Consider the following 15,784-nt stretch of genomic DNA (forward strand, 5'->3'; position numbering starts at 1 on the left):
GTTCCGACTCCCAAACACGTGGGGAGTTCACTTCACAAACTGAAGGAAACTGAATGATGTCGAACAGATTCGGCAACTGTATCAGCTATCAGGACGCCCAGCGTTACATTGCAACAATGTTAGAGTCAACTGATGAGAACAGATCATGAGAGCTGAGATTTTTATACCAATCGATCTAAAGGCAGGAGGAAGATTCACACAGTTTTCCTTTGACAACCTGAACTTCCATGAGTACACCAACAATGACAGGACTTTACATGGCACGACCCACATCATTTTTCAGTAACAGGTTGAGGGTGCACCGCCAAGTGGCCCACTCGGTGTCCCTCTGGTGAAAACCTATCACACTGCCATTAATGACCCGAAGCCATTCCACACCAAGAAAAGCTATCTGCAGTCACATGAAAAAGTAAGTACACCCCATGTAAAGTTTTGACTTTTTCAACATATTTCAACATACAGCTATTTGATCTTCATTTCAACAATATTGATAGATAAAGGTGATATAATATAACAAATATCATGAAACATTTACATTTTGTAGTCCATTGTATAATTTAAATAAACATAAATGCAAATTTTGCACATATGGAAAAAGTAAGTACTACACCCTTTTTTTTTTTTTTTTTTTTTTTGTATACTGAATCGAGGCTCGTGAAAGAGCTGACATTTACTTCACAAACAAATCAACCAGACAAACAAAATATATAAAAAGAGGGAGCGGAAGACAAGATGGGGAGAGAAGGGGAAGCACACAAACACTTGAGAGCACACAACATTTGAGAGCAGGGAGATGTGTGGAAGGGGGAGGGCTTGGGGGGAGGAGGCATGGGAAGGGGGGGGGGTGGGGAGGGAGAAGTATAAAACACAAGGACACCAAGGACTTCCAGGACAGAAGTTATGACTTCCAGGACAGAAGTTGGTATTTCAAAAAAGTGGAATTGGGGTGAAATTAGCAGGGGTAGAAAAGATCAAGGTTTTGGATGGGGGAAGATAAGAGATGGTGGTGAACAGCTGTTTTAAAGACCTGGAGGGTGGAGTGGGATTGAAGAGAGTGAGGGAGTTTGTTCCAGAGGCGGGAGAAAAGAGGAGTGAAGGTGAGCAGAGAGTCTTGATTTTGGCAGTTTAACCATAAGAGGGTTGCAGGCAGATCTTGTGCGACCTGTAGGAATATTTGCGGGACAGAGCCCAGAGAGAGCTGGGGGGGGCAAGGCCAGAGAGGAGTCGGTAGAAGACGGAAAGACCACCAACCTGCCTGCGGTGAGTGAGTGAGAGGCCCTTGGAGTTAGCTTCATCGCGGGAGATTCCAATGATTCTGAATGCTTTGGTTTCAACAGCGTGAAGACGAGCTCGGTGTGAGGCAGGAGCACCAGCCCAGAGGGGAGAGCAGTATTCCATTGAGCTGCGGATGAAAGCCTTGTATGTGGTGAGGAGCTCAGGTGTGCCAAGGAAGGACTTCGCACGACGGAGGATGCCCAGTCGGCGACTGGCTTTGGAGGCCAGATTTGAAATGTGGTTTTCCCAGGAAAGATCATGGCAGATAGTGAGACCCAAAAGCTTGAGTGACAGAACTTCTTGGAGAGGATTATTCAGAAAGTGGATGGGAGGGTTGTCCAGTCGGTCTTTTCGGAGAGACATCGTAAGATTGTGAGACCCTTGGCTCGAATGGGTGGTATTGACCCCTTTGGCGGAAACAACCTCAAGTAGGCATTTCTTATAACTGTCTACCAGTTTCTGACATCGACTGGGAGAAATTTTTGCCCACTCCTCCATGCAGAATTCTTTCAGCTGTGCAATGTTTGAGGGGTTTCTTGCATGCACAGCTCGTTTCAAATCCCCCCACAACATCTCGATGGGATTTAGATCCGGGCTTTGACTTGGCCATTCTAGAACCCTCCATTTCTTTCTTTTCAGCCATTCCTTGGTGGATTTACTGGAATGTTTCGGGTCATTGTCATGTTGCAAGGTCCACCTTCGGTTGACCTTCAACTTTCCGACAGATGGCCTCACATTATCCTCAAGCACCCTCTGGTACAATGAAGAATTCATACTGGATTCTATGATGGTGAGCTGCCCAGGCCCTGATGCAGCAAAGCTGCCCCAAACCATAATATTTCCACCACCATGCTTTGCAGTTGGTATCAGGTTCTTGTGGTCAAATGCTGTCTTTGGTTTTCGCCAAACATGTCTTCTGGTACTGTGGCCAAATAGCTCTACCTTTGACTCATCTGTCCAGAGCACATTGTTCCAGAAGTGCTGGTATTTGCCTCGGTGTTCATTGGCAAACTTTAATCTTGCTCTGATGTTCTTTCTGGACAGCAAAGGTTTCCTCCTGGCACACCTCCCATGTAGATCAAATTTGTGCAGCCTCTTTCTAATGGTAGACTCGTGCACTTTGACATCAACAGTGGCAAGAGCTACCTGTAGGTCCCGTGATGATATTCTGGGGTTCTTAGAGACTACTTTCAGCATCTTGCGGTCTGCTCTCGGGCTGAACTTGCTGGGGCGGCCTGGCCTGAACAAGTTGGCAGTTGTTTGGAATCTTCTCTACTTGTAGATGATCTTCTGGACAGTCGAATGATTGATTTCAAATTGTTTGGAGATCTTTTTAAATCCCTTCCCAGACTTGTAGGCATCTCTAACCTTCTTTCTGAAGGCCTCATAGAGCTCTTTTGATCTCGGCATGGTGACGCCACACACTTCAACAACAAAGAGCAAACCAAACTAAATGTCTGAGGTTTAAATAAGACAGGTTCCTCCAAGATCCTCTCTAACGATGTTCTAATCATGTGCACCTGAGCTGGTGCACCTGATTCTAATTTTAGGTATTTGAAGTAATGATAAATGTAGGGGTGTACTTACTTTTTCCACATGCGAAATTTGCATTTATGTTTATTTAAATTATCCAATGGACTAGAAAATGTAAATGTTTCATTATATTTGTTATATTATATCACCTTTATCTATCAATATTGTTGAAATGAAGATCAAATAGCTGTATGTTGAAATATGTTGAAAAAGTCAAAACTTTACATGGGGTGTACTTACTTTTTCACGTGACTGGAAGCCTGAAAGATTGTCAGAAGTCCCACCCACCCGAACTTTATCAAAAACTCTCTTCCTCACTCTCCTTGCACTGGTCTCTCTCCACCCCACCCCCAGGAGTACCTCTGGCTACGGCTTCCTCTCCGCTCCCACCTTTTGTTCATATGTGTTCTGTACCGTCCTGCAAACAGTGATGACTCCATTTACATGTCGCTGTCTGACAACATGGACCAACTTCTATCAGCTCATCCCAACTTGCTCTTCCTCATATGTGGCGACTTCAACTGTCATCATGCCAGCTGGCTGGGTGTGGGTTCCTCTCTCACCAGCCATGGCACCTCAGCAAAGGACTTCTGTGACTCATTGGGACTGACACAATCTGTCAATTTCCTGTCCCAGATCTCAGTCAATGGAGTATCTTCTCTTCTAGACTTGGTTATGACAAACTTCCCTGCAAATGTCTGCTGCTCTTCTTCTGCTCCAATCGGTTCTTCTGATCACGTGCTTGTTAAAGTGGACATCTCTCTGGCCATTCTCAGAGAGCCTCCTCAGCGCCCACGAGTCTGGCATTTCACTCAGGCTGACTGGCATGGTCTGCAAGCAGCCATCAATCATTTGGACTGGTCTCCCATCTCGACTGCCTCTGACATCAATTCTTCCTGGGAATTCTTCCAAAGCAAACTGCTCTCTCTCATGCACAGATTTATCCCATCTCGTCTTCAGTTGTCTTACCCTTCCTCCCGTCCATAGTACACTGAATCTTGTGGTGACGCAGTTGCCCTGAAACAATTTGCCTTTGCCACTTGGAAGGCAAATCCAACTGAAGGCAATCTCAGTTCCTTCCACCAAGCTCGGAACAAGTGTGTGTCTACCCTCAAGAGTGCCAGGAAGCACTATCTCTCCACACTCAAGAATGAACTCTCAAACCTGTCTCCTTCCTCCAAATCCTGGTGGCGTCTGGTCAAATCCGTTTCTGGTGTTTGTTCCCCCTCTATCCCCTCCCTCACCTCAAATGGTTACACAGTTGACACCGCACATGACAAAGCCGAATGCCTCAACTCTGTGTTTGCCTCAAAATCTTGTGTCCCAAACCCATCTCTCTCTGTTCCCACCTTACCCAGTCGAACCGAAATGCTCCTGGACTCTGTGTCCTTCTCTCCTGACAAGGTGGAGAAGTTTTTGTCAAACCTCGACTCTGATTCTGCAACTGGACCAGACGGCATCAGCCCACGGGTCCTAAAATCCTGCTCTGCCGCTCTATCTCACCCTCTCTCTGTTCTTTTCACCCTCTCTCTGTTCTTTTCACCCTCTCTTTTGCTCAAGGTCACCTGCCAGCATCTTGGAAATCAGCAAACATTACCACTTTACACAAAAAAGGTGCAAAAACAGATCCTTGCAACTACAGACCAATCAGCCTGCTCACAATTATCAGCAAAGTCATGGAATCCATCATTGCTTTGGATATCAAATCCTTCCTCTTCTCCAATGGCTTGATCTCTGATCATCAATGTGGTTTCAGACCAGGTCATTCTACTCTGGACATGTTGCTTCTGCTGTCTCAACAATGGATGGAGGTCCTAAATGCCAAACAGGAAATCAGAGCTGGCTCCCTTGACATATCACGTGCCTTTGATACGGTCTGGCATCCAGCTCTGGTGACCAAACTCTCCTCCTATGGTATCCATGGAAATCTCCACGCTTGGCTTGCGGACTTCCTCTCTGGTCGTAGTCAACGTGTGGCCCGGAATGGATTTCTCTCATCGCCCCTTCCTGTTCTGGCTGGAGTTCCCCCAAGGTAGTGTTCTGGGCCCTGTGCTTTTTCTGGTCTTCATCAATGATCTCTCCGACTCTCTGGAAAATCCTCTCTATCTCTTTGCTGATGACTCCACTCTCTGCCGCTCCATTCCTCATCCCTCAGATCGGCAGTCTGCAGCCTCCTCACTCTCTGCAGAATGAATGAATATGAATGATCGTTTTGAGGCCATTTTTCCCCGCTAAAGCGGGGGTTAGCCTTGCGGGCCCCATGACCTCATGGTTCCCCTTTTGAGGCAGTTTTTATGGCCGGATGCCCTTCCTGACGCCAACCCTTAGTCACCTCTTACGATGAGCAGGGATACGGTGTACCTATTCTAAACCGGGGTACACACCGGGATCATTCATCCCAGCAAGCTGGTACTCAATTTGCCGACCTCGGAAGGATGACAGGCTGAGTCAACCCCCCTGGTGTTAATTCAGTGATCGACCGGGATTCGAACTCAGGATCCTAGGATCGCAAGCCGGCACCCGAACCACTAAGCCAACACCAGGCTACTCTCTGCCACTCTAAGCCACTCTCTGCAGACCTGGACAAAATCACAGACTGGTCAAACAAGTGGAACATGTCTTTCAATCCTGAACCCGAACATGAACAATCCTGACAAATCAATCCTGACAATCCTGACAATCAATCCTGACAAATCTCACACTCTTACTATGTCTCTCCGAAAAGACCGACTGGAAAACCCTCCCATCTACATTCTCAACAATACTCTCCAAGAAGTTCTGTCACTCAAGCTTTTGGGTCTCACTATCTGCCATGATCTTTCTTGGGAAAACCACATTTCCAAGCTGGCCTCCAAAGCCAGTCGCCGACTGGGCATCCTCCGTCGTGCGAAGTCCTTCCTTGGCACACCTGAGCTCCTCACCACATACAAGGTTTTCATCCGCAGCTCAACGGAATACTGTTCCCCCCTCTGGGCCGGTGCTTCTGCCTCACACCTAGCTCGACTTCACGCTGTTGAAACCAAAGCTTTCAGAATCATTGGAATCTCCTGCGATGAAGCGAACTCCGAGGGCCTTTCAGTCACTCACCGCAGGCAGGTTAGTGGTCTTTCTGTCTCCTACCGACTCCTCTCCGGCCTTGCTCCCCAAGCTCTCTCTGTGCTCTGTCCCCCAAATATTCCTACAGGTCGCACAAGATCTGCCAGCAACCCTCTTATGGTTAAACTGCCAAAATCTAGGCTCTCTGCTCACCTTCCCTCTTTTATTCCCCTTTTTTCCCGCCTCTGGAACAAACTCCCCCACTCCCTTCAATCCCACTCCTCCCTCCAGGTCTTTAAAACAGCTGTTCACCACCATCTCTTATCTTCCCCCATCCAAAACCTTGATCTTTTCTACCCCCGCTAATTCACCCCAGATACACTTTTTCGAAATTCCAACTTCTTTCCTGGAAGTCCTTGCAGTGTCCATATGTTTTATACCTCTCCCACCTCCCCCCAAGCCCTCTCCCTCCCACAGTTCTCTCGATGTCCCTGCTCTCAAATGTTGTGTTTGTGTCCTTCGCCCTCTCTCCCCATCTTGTCTATCGTTCCCTTTATTTTGTGTTTTATGTGTTGGTTTGTGTCGGTTTGACTTTTTGTGTGATTAATGTTAGCTCTTTCACGAGTCTCGATCTTGTATCCAAAATAATAAATAAAAAAATCTCTAGCTGGACTCAACACAGATCTGGGTCAGTGTGAGTATCTGCATGGATCGTTTGACGAGCATAGCATCCTCAGACATCTGCTTTATTTGTTCCCCTCTATACTTATGGAGGAAGTCATATCACCCCGTGGCACTGTCACTACATGGAGTAGCTTTCAACACCTAATCTCAGAGGAGACTCCTACAACAGAGATTGGGTATGGATCATTCTTTCCATGCTCACCAACAAACCCAGATGTTGTGAAAAAGTCCGTAGAGTACTGTTTGGCTGTTTCCAAGAAATTTCTTCAGGAATACACCATCGTTACATGTGACCAAGCCATCTATGAAGTTCTTCTGGGTCTGCAAAAAAGCAGCCAAAAAAATATGAACACCTCATTGTGCGCCATTGGTGGCTTCCATATTGGGTGCCATTGACTATCTGATGAAATCTGCTGGAATTGAAGACATTCTGGTAGAAGCTGGAGTATGCCTGGGTGGAACAGCAAACAAAATCATGGCAGGAAAGTATTATTTGTGGCATGCTTCGAGCACATGGCTTGTAGTCAGGACCCTTAGGGATATTTTGGGGCCGTTTGGTTCAAATTCTTCCAAAAGCACCAAATTTGGCCCAGATGTTGCCCATGCCATACTCTTTCGATTTTTGACGGGCGCCCCCCCCCCCCCTCCCCGGGGGCCCCATATTGGCGAAATACTAAATGGCCGCCACCCGGATTAGAGGAAAATCAGTTAAATAACCAAAAGGGTTGGAATCATGTATGATACCACTTTTCAGGGGTTTTCGAGGTCGAGGAATCCAATTATTATGTTATTTTGATGATTCGAGGTCAAGGTCAACCCTCAAGGTCATCTTAAAGGTCATTTTTGAGTCAAACATGTCGGTTTTTGAGTTTTTCGTCAAGATTTACGCGAGGTTCACCATTTTATGTTTCTGGGTTGGGTAATCGAACTCTGACCTTATTTTTGACAATTAGAGGAAATATTTACATGTCTATTTCCTAATTTTCAGGCATATGCAGTTCATCAGTCTAATTACAAAGGTACGGATTTTGATGTTTTATGAACTGTATGCCATATCCTTGTGTTTAATTTTTGTGCAATCATGATCCGGGTTCATGTATACATTATTGTATACATGTCATAAATATGACGTCATAGGTCATGTGACCTGGCGGCCATATTGGATTTTATGAAAACCTTAAAAATGGATCCCTGCCTTCATTTTTCGATCGATTCATTTTTAACTTTGACCACTTATAGTACGCCATGTGATTGGATGCATATCCTAATTATGATGTCATAGGTCAGGTGACATAGCGGGATGGACCGGTATGGTCCCCGGATCATACCGCCCTTGGCGCCCGTCAAAAATCGAAAGAGTATGGCATGGGCAACATCTGCGCCAAATTTGATGCTTTTGGAAGAATTTGAACCAAAATATCCCTAAGGGCCCTGACTATTGGTACACACTGCCATGTTCACTCTATATATTGGAAGCTTTTGAGAAATGGCTGGTTGATGAAGGAAAGGATATTTAGTGTATGTCCAATCTTGCAGTCAGTGTCTAGCTACTGATGGAAGCCCTGGAAGAGAAGGATGCTGAGACACAGTTGAAGAAAATATCGACTGCACGCACTGATGCCAATGAGACACCAACGGAAGTAATGGATCTGATGGCAGAGTTTGATGGCATGTACATGTCTCCAACCAGTAAATTGTGGCTGATGTACATGGACATGTTGATGATCCTGAAGCGCTATATTCAAGCTGAGGGAGTAGGCTTCTGGGAACAAGAGCTTGTTCAAGTCAACAAGATTCTGCCTTACTTCGAAGTTTGTATTTTGCACAAGACCTAGCAGAAGACAAGAAGGTACAGATCTTCACTCATGAGTGGACCAAGTATCCAGCATCACTTTTTGAGAAGTCTTGAACATGAAGATGCAATGAGAAAGGGAAGTAAATAAGATTACTTGGTGGATTTGAAATCTTCACTTGGTGATCTCTGGAAAGAAGAAGAGATATTACCACCTTCTGAAGAACCTGCAGTGCTCATTGTTGATGCAATGGCCTTCATCTGACGCTACCAGCAGCTTGGCAGCAGCAACTTCTGTGACGTATAGAGGAATTACTTGAGGCATATTCTTACCATGAAGCCCAATGCCCGCCACTGCATCAATTTTGTTGGTGATCGGTATGACGTCAGTGCTACAAAGAGCTTGAAGGGTTAATAACGAGAGAAGAGAGATAAGGCTCATCAAAGTAAGGTGAAGGATTATGAGCCTCATGATATGCTGGCCATTCCTGACAGTTTTATTCTTGAGTCCTCTGAATAAGGCCAACCTTCTTAACTACCTGGGAGAATCATGGACACGTCACCACAATGCTCTCCGGGGAGGGTGTCAGATTATTTTCGGTGGTGTACTCCATGATTGCTGGCTGTACACTGTACAGTGTCCTTGACAGCAGACGGTGTCACTGATATCCCTGAAATATCATGCAGAGACTACAAAGAAGCAGACACACATGATTGCACAGTTGCATACTGTGCACAGCACCTGGGCCCACAGATGGGCTGTAATTGTGGCAACAGACACAGATGTAATCATGATGTGCATCTATTATAGTCCTCATCTGGTAGGACTCCAGGAACTCTGGGTTTACAAATTTGATGTTTTCTTGCCCACACATCAAATTGCAGAATTCTTGGCAATATAGTATGACCAGGATGCATCATAGCTGACACTTGTTCATCCTCACTGGGTGTGACACTATGAGTTATCCCTACAGGAGAGGGAAGAAGAGGGCTTTTAAAGCTGCACCAGTGGCCAGCATTGGAGATCTTCTACCCTTAGTCAGGTTGGGGAACATAATGGAAGTCTGAATGTCACAGATGATGTCATCTCAGCTGCAAGACACCTGTTCAAGTGTCTGTATGACAGGGCTGACTTTGAGGGCATCCTCGATGCATTGTGTGCTCACCTTTTCGCTATCACCAAGGGCGACTTGCGTTGCCTTCCCCCTACTGAGGATGCAATCCATCTCCATGTGCTCCGAAGGTTGCATCAGATGGTAGTTTGTAAGCAGGCCCATCTTTGCCAGCCATCACAAGTTAATGCCACAGACCTTGGCAGAACAATGATGCTGAAGGAGCCAAAGACCCAACACTGCAAGACATCCAAGTACTGTTGGTGCAAGACATGCAAATGTCTCCGGGGTTGTATTTGTGCAAGGGCTAATGTGAAATGTGTGATTGCCTGCCTTTGCACTGATGACCAACATAATGTGCATGTGCTCAAACTGCCTTGGATGACAGTGACACTGAATAACTACTGATGGTACAAAGCTACAAGAATTGCTGGATAATGTTTTCATGTACATTAGGTCTTGCTGTGCCGTTTTCCGTTTTTTTTATTTAATTAAAATCCTAAATTCCTATTTTTTGGAGTAATTTATATGTCGCTAAAATGTTCTTATGAAGCGTTTCCAAAAACAGTAATGGCAGCTTTCTGCACAAATAAGCTGTGTGTGGGTGTGTGTGTGTTTGTGTTAACTCGGAAGTCGTTTGATTCAGTGACTTGGTGGTATGGGTAGAAAATCTTGCATGACATTGTCAGTTCATGCAACATATCTAACAATATTGCAGTGAAAGAAGCACAGTAACTGGGGAAAAGAATGGAGTCTAAAGCTGTTTGATAACTGAAGCCACGTCACCTGCTGACCTGGGATAAGTTTTATAAGGCCCAACTAATTCTGTCTGGGAGAATGGACTTTAGTGTAACAATTAAATAGCAACGTAGAAGTGTACTGTGTGGAGTCAGGTCAACTCAAATTTCAACCCCATTGATTCTGGACTACTTCAACCATCTCTTCCAAATCTCTCATTCCTTTTTCCTATCGTCCTCCATTTTATTCTGCTTAACAATGCTTAGGCTCAGTTGCAAAATGAAATGGAAAACCAAATACTGCATTGGAGTCATCAGAAAGAACCAGAAGAAGTAAAGAGCGAAGATGGAGTCATCAGCAACCTTAAATACCCTTAAGGAAAGATTTGAGGATTTTCTTAAATATTTCCTTAAGCTTCCTCTTAAGAACATTCTTAATTTGAGGATGGTTGCATATACAAATATTCCCAGATATTCGCCAGAAGTTGATAGAACAATACTTCCACAATTGAGAAAATGATTGTACATTACGAAACACACTCTGAGCGGCAGCACAGTGACTCAGATAACATCTTCCCGATGCAAGATACAACATATAACAAGCATATAACGGTGCAACGTATAACGTATAACAAGCGTCATTTAGAATCACGTGTTCATTACGTGTTCTTGCTTTCGGATGCCTATCTCCAATCTGATTGGTTGCCTAGCATAGCAACGGCTCCTAAGGATTTCCTCAACCATAAGAAAATCCTTACTTTAGGATTTCCTCGGGATTGTTTATGTAAAATCCTTCGCAAAGGAATCACAATGTACCTTAAGGTAAATCTTTCCTTAAGGATGAGGGAATTTTATGGAACTGGACTTTCTTCCTCAATTTAACCACTCTGTTCATACATAATAAATATATGTTCGTCTACCCCTCTTTGCTGGTTAATTCATGTACATTTTGCATAATGATGGTACACACCATTTGCTATAAGTTATGTAAATATTTTCTTATTTTCCCGACTGATGCCATGATAGATACCGGGGCTGTGTAGAGACAATTTTATATAAATAGTTCTTAGTTACTTTTTTTAAACATTTATGTAAAAAATATTTGGCCTTTTTTTTTTTCTCATATTTGCAGTTACAGAAATATTTCTTTGTTTTATTTCATTTAATTAATTACCCACTGGTAAGTCAATTTAATATAATTTTGAGTCAAAGTACTGCGTTAAACAGAAACGACAAGTGTGTGTGTTCTATTGGAATGTGAGGAGGCTTTGGAGTGCCGCATTTTATTTATTTATTTTTGTTTCATTCCTTTGCAATGGACTGACATCAAGTTGTGTGCAGATGGAGACTATCCAACGGAGTCAAAACATTGCGAGGAAAACGTTCCTCACACTTCCCAAGAGGCTTTAGACATAATCTACGTGAAAGAAGAACCAATTGATGACGATGATCCTCAGGAGCTCAGCAGTGATGCTTGGCCTTTAGAAGGTAAGCAGAAGATACAGTAGTGCTTTAGCTTTATTTTGTAGGTGGAAGTTCATTACAGAAATACCTCACTTAGCGCTCAGGATGCGTTTCTGGAAAAGAGAGCGCTAAATCGAAAATGCACTAAAAGGGGTAATTGTACCGTTGCTTATATGGAGATGCATTCCCAACAGCGTTATTCCTTATGCATGAGCGTTATATATGAGGGCTTCATTTGGGGTATCAGTAATAGCACTAAATAATTGCCATTTCTCCTACTCTGCTAATACTCCTTCGACATGTTAGTGGTGGGAGACGGGTTGGGAGGAGGCTCATCCTGCTAGAAAATAAACGTGGAGTGAACAGCGCTGATTGGCTCAGAGCATGTGCGTATAGTATACACAATGCGGCAGAGTGTTTATTCAGCAAGTGCTGTGTATGATGGATTTTCTTTAAAAATAAATAAATAAACAAGAAGACGTCATACAGAGCACGATACTTGCAAAATCCGCCCCCCCCTCCCCAAGGAAAAAAAATTCCATTGATACAGCAAATTGTCCATTTCATCAAGATTAAAATTGACAATCTTGATCAAAGCTCGGGTCAATAGGAAGAAAAGTGACGATTTTTCAGATGAAAAATGATTTTGGAAGGTTGACCTTGAGTTGACCTTTGACCTCAAAAATAGTTGGTTTACCTATTTAGTGACTCGATGTGCAAATGCTGTTCAATTTTCAAGTCAATCGGATGAAAATTGACAGTTTTCAGATGAAAAGTGATGATTTTGGAAGTTTTACCTTGAGTTGACCTTTGACCTCCAAAATAGTATGTCTCCCAATTTAGTGACTCGGTATGCAAATGCTGTTCAATTTTCAAGTCAATCGGTTGAGAATTGACTCGATGCATTGTGTCCTCGGTGTAATTGATGATTTTTAAAATTTGACCTTGAGTTGACCTTTGACCTTTTGACCTCAAAAATAGTTAATTTCCCAATTTAGTGACTCAATATACAAATGCTATTCAATTTTCAAATCAATCGGATTTAAAATGGCGATTTTAGAAATTTGACCTCCAGATGACCTTTGACCTCAAAATCAATAGGCTTCTCAATTGGGGCGACCTATACAACTTGATAAAGTTTTGTGACTATCGGTTTAGAATTGTGACCTGTAGGCCGGTGACAAACAAACAAACAGACAGACAAACAAACAGACAGAACCACAAACGCAACCGACCAATATACTTGAAAAATCTTCGATTTTGTAAGTAATAAACTTTGGTGAGAATTTTCTCCAGGACAAACGGCCCTATAACAAATCGGTGTTATTTGGGGCAGGGTTAAGCGAGGTATTACTGCATTTGTAATATATCTGGAGGGAGCCGAGCGGAGCAGGTGCTGAGTGTGTCGTGGAACTTCAAGATGCCCCTCCAGCTGCAGTTGGTCACCAGCATCCTTTAATTTGCAAAGGGAAGCAAAAACAACAACATGAAGCAGCAGCAAAATTATATTAACAAACGTACACAAAGTATAGACTGTAATGTATTGTTCGGTGATTAAGAGCATTGCGAGGTGCTATGGTACCAATGTGGAAAACGATTTGGTTTGGTTTCTGATGAAATGCCGTTTCCTTTTCCCTTCCCCCACTTCCTTTTAAATAAATTTTATCTCCGATTTTGTGTCATTACAGACAGACAGTTCGAGTGCAAGAACGCGTTTCCTTGTTCCAAATGCTCACGGTTGTTCTGCACAGAAGATTCCTTGAATCTGCACATGTCTGAATGTTTCCGTCAGGACATAATCAATTATAGCAACGGCACTCACACCAATAAGCGCAAAAGGTCTGCAACTAGGAAACGTAAGAAGGTCCTCCCGGAGAAGAGGCCGTATAAGTGTTCCGTGTGCGGCAAGGAGTTTGCTTACATGTCCTCTTTTAAAATGCATCAAAGGATACATACAGGGGAAAGGCCATACAAGTGTACAGTGTGCAATTTAGCAGTTTCGACGACGTCTTCGTTAAATGCACACCAGAGAATACATACGGGCGAGAAACCATACAAGTGTCCTGTGTGCGGCAAAGCATTCGCTCAGCTATCGTACGTAAAAGTACATCTAAATTTGCACACCGGGGAAAAGCCGCACGAATGTTCCGTGTGCGGCAGGGCGTTCGCTTACCTGTCCTCCTTTAAAACCCATCAAAGAATACACACAGGGGAAAGGCCGTATAAGTGTTCGGTGTGCGGTTTCGCCGTTTCTACGATATCCTCCTTGAATGCGCACCAGAGAACGCACACGGGCGAGAGGCCGTACAAGTGTCCCATATGCGGCAAATCATTTGCTCAGTTGTCATACGTAAAAGTGCATCAAAACATGCATACGGGGGAAAAGCCCCACGAATGTTCAGTGTGCGGCAAGGCCTTCGCATACTTGTCGTCTTTTAAAACGCATCAAAGAATACATACCGGCGAGAGGCCGTACCGGTGTCCTGTTTGTAGCAAGGATTTCATTACGTTGTCAGCTTTGAAAAGACACCAGAAGACTACGGAATACGAGTCGGTGTAAAGGTGGGCAGTGGTCTGCAATGGCGACAATGTAAACAATAGATTTTATCCACTGGGTTGATGACTATGTTTACCACTATGGTAAATGAGGCGGGGCGGACATTTTGAGCATTAGCGAGCATTGCCGGAGCAAAATAAGGAAATGTGGGTGAAGGGAGGACTATTAAGTGTTGGGTCTGGGTCATATATTGAAGGGACTGGATCTAAGTTCAGGGAACAAAGATCGAGGTGATGATCATGGATCAAAGGTCACATGTTGGATTCATTGTGAAGGGTTTGCATTGTGCTGGGCACAGTTTTAAGGAATTGATTGAAGGTTAGGGTTCAAATAGTGTTGGGCAAAGGTCGAATATTGAATGGACCAGATCAGGTAACGCACATTGCTGAAAGCACCTGAGAAATTGTTAACTCCAACAGATATCCATTGCATCAAATTCACCTATTTTCAGGGCAAAGGCCTCCCTTAACTCGTTCAAGTGAAGGGGTTAGGGGAAGGGTTCGCATGTTCAACATGCTCGTCAGATGAGGGTTGGCAAGAGTGAGGGCAGGAATTTGTAATTTGTTCAGGCTGCCGGCAATATTTTGCTGACTTGTCTCGAAGAACACCGGGGGATCTTTAACGTCCACCGTCATTCAGTGCTGGTTTCAGTGTGGGCTGGCGGTTCCTCCGGCGCACACATTGACGCGTCCCCTCGCGTGCGAAACACCAAGGTGACAATGATAGCTATGTTGAGATTTGAACCCAGGATAGACAGCTCGGAGGTGGGCGCACATACCTACCTCTAGGGCCTAGGCTATCCTGCCTGTCCCGATGGATATTAAGAGGAATGAAAGAATACACATGGATGCGAGTCCATATTAAGCAACATAAGTGTTTTACGTGCAACATGACTCTCATTCATGTATGAACTTGAATTAAACGTGAAAAACGCACATGGGTGAGAGGCCGCAGAAGTATTGTGGATGTAGAACATGATTGTCAGACATGAGGAAATGCATACTGGGGAGAAGACATTGACATCTAAAGGATAACAGGAATAGAATTGGGTAATTAAATTAGCAAGCTAACAAACAATGTTAACGCTACTGTAACAAAGGAGAACACTAGGATAAAGACAACTTATAAAAAAACATTTATTTTCGGCATTACTTTATTTCACTTTGAATATACATTTGTATATAATATCGTTGCATGCATGGGTGCGCAAACTTTTTGGGCGTGGCCGTAAAGTAACGGGGCGCGGCTGCGTAAACGGGGCATGGCTGCAGAGTGGTGCAACAGAGATTGGCCAAATTTGAATCCGCAAGCAGAATCGTAAAAACCCCCCTCAACACGGGCAACACTTCTCGTAAGATTTCAGACAGATTGAAAGGAAGGTCGGAGCTCTTTTCGGCAGAATGCGATAAGTGCTATTTCTTTCCGTGTGTGTTATCGTGGTTTTGTGTAAGGTGGTATTCGATATCACTTAAGGTTCCAGTAGTGCAACTGATAGTTTCATTCATTTTATTTTGAAGCATATATCTAAGGCCTACTTGTTTTCCCTGCTAGTCGAGTGGTTAACTTAATGTAAATATGGTTGGGAACCCGAGTC

At 44.0% G+C, this 15,784-nt stretch overlaps 1 protein-coding gene across 6 annotated transcripts in view; it reads left to right on the forward strand.

Annotated features, from left to right (window-relative positions):
• LOC137427633 (uncharacterized) overlaps nucleotides 1–15,784 on the forward strand; it is a 143,563-nt gene that overhangs the window by 80,596 nt on the left and 47,183 nt on the right. For 3 of the 6 annotated variants that reach the window (XM_068117254.2, XM_068117256.2, XM_068117257.2), the window contains exon 7: nucleotides 11,511–11,657. In XM_068117254.2, coding sequence (XP_067973355.1) covers nucleotides 11,511–11,657 — 147 coding nt within the window. Of the gene's footprint in view, nucleotides 1–11,510; nucleotides 11,658–13,321; nucleotides 15,126–15,784 lie in introns of those variants that run through there. The other 3 variants (XM_068117255.2, XM_068117253.2, XM_068117252.2) reach the window with 3 other exon arrangements.

Source organism: Myxine glutinosa, chromosome 5 (assembly GCF_964187855.1).
Source record: "Myxine glutinosa chromosome 5, kmMyxGlut1.1, whole genome shotgun sequence".
Taxonomy (NCBI): Eukaryota; Metazoa; Chordata; class Myxini; order Myxiniformes; family Myxinidae; genus Myxine; species Myxine glutinosa.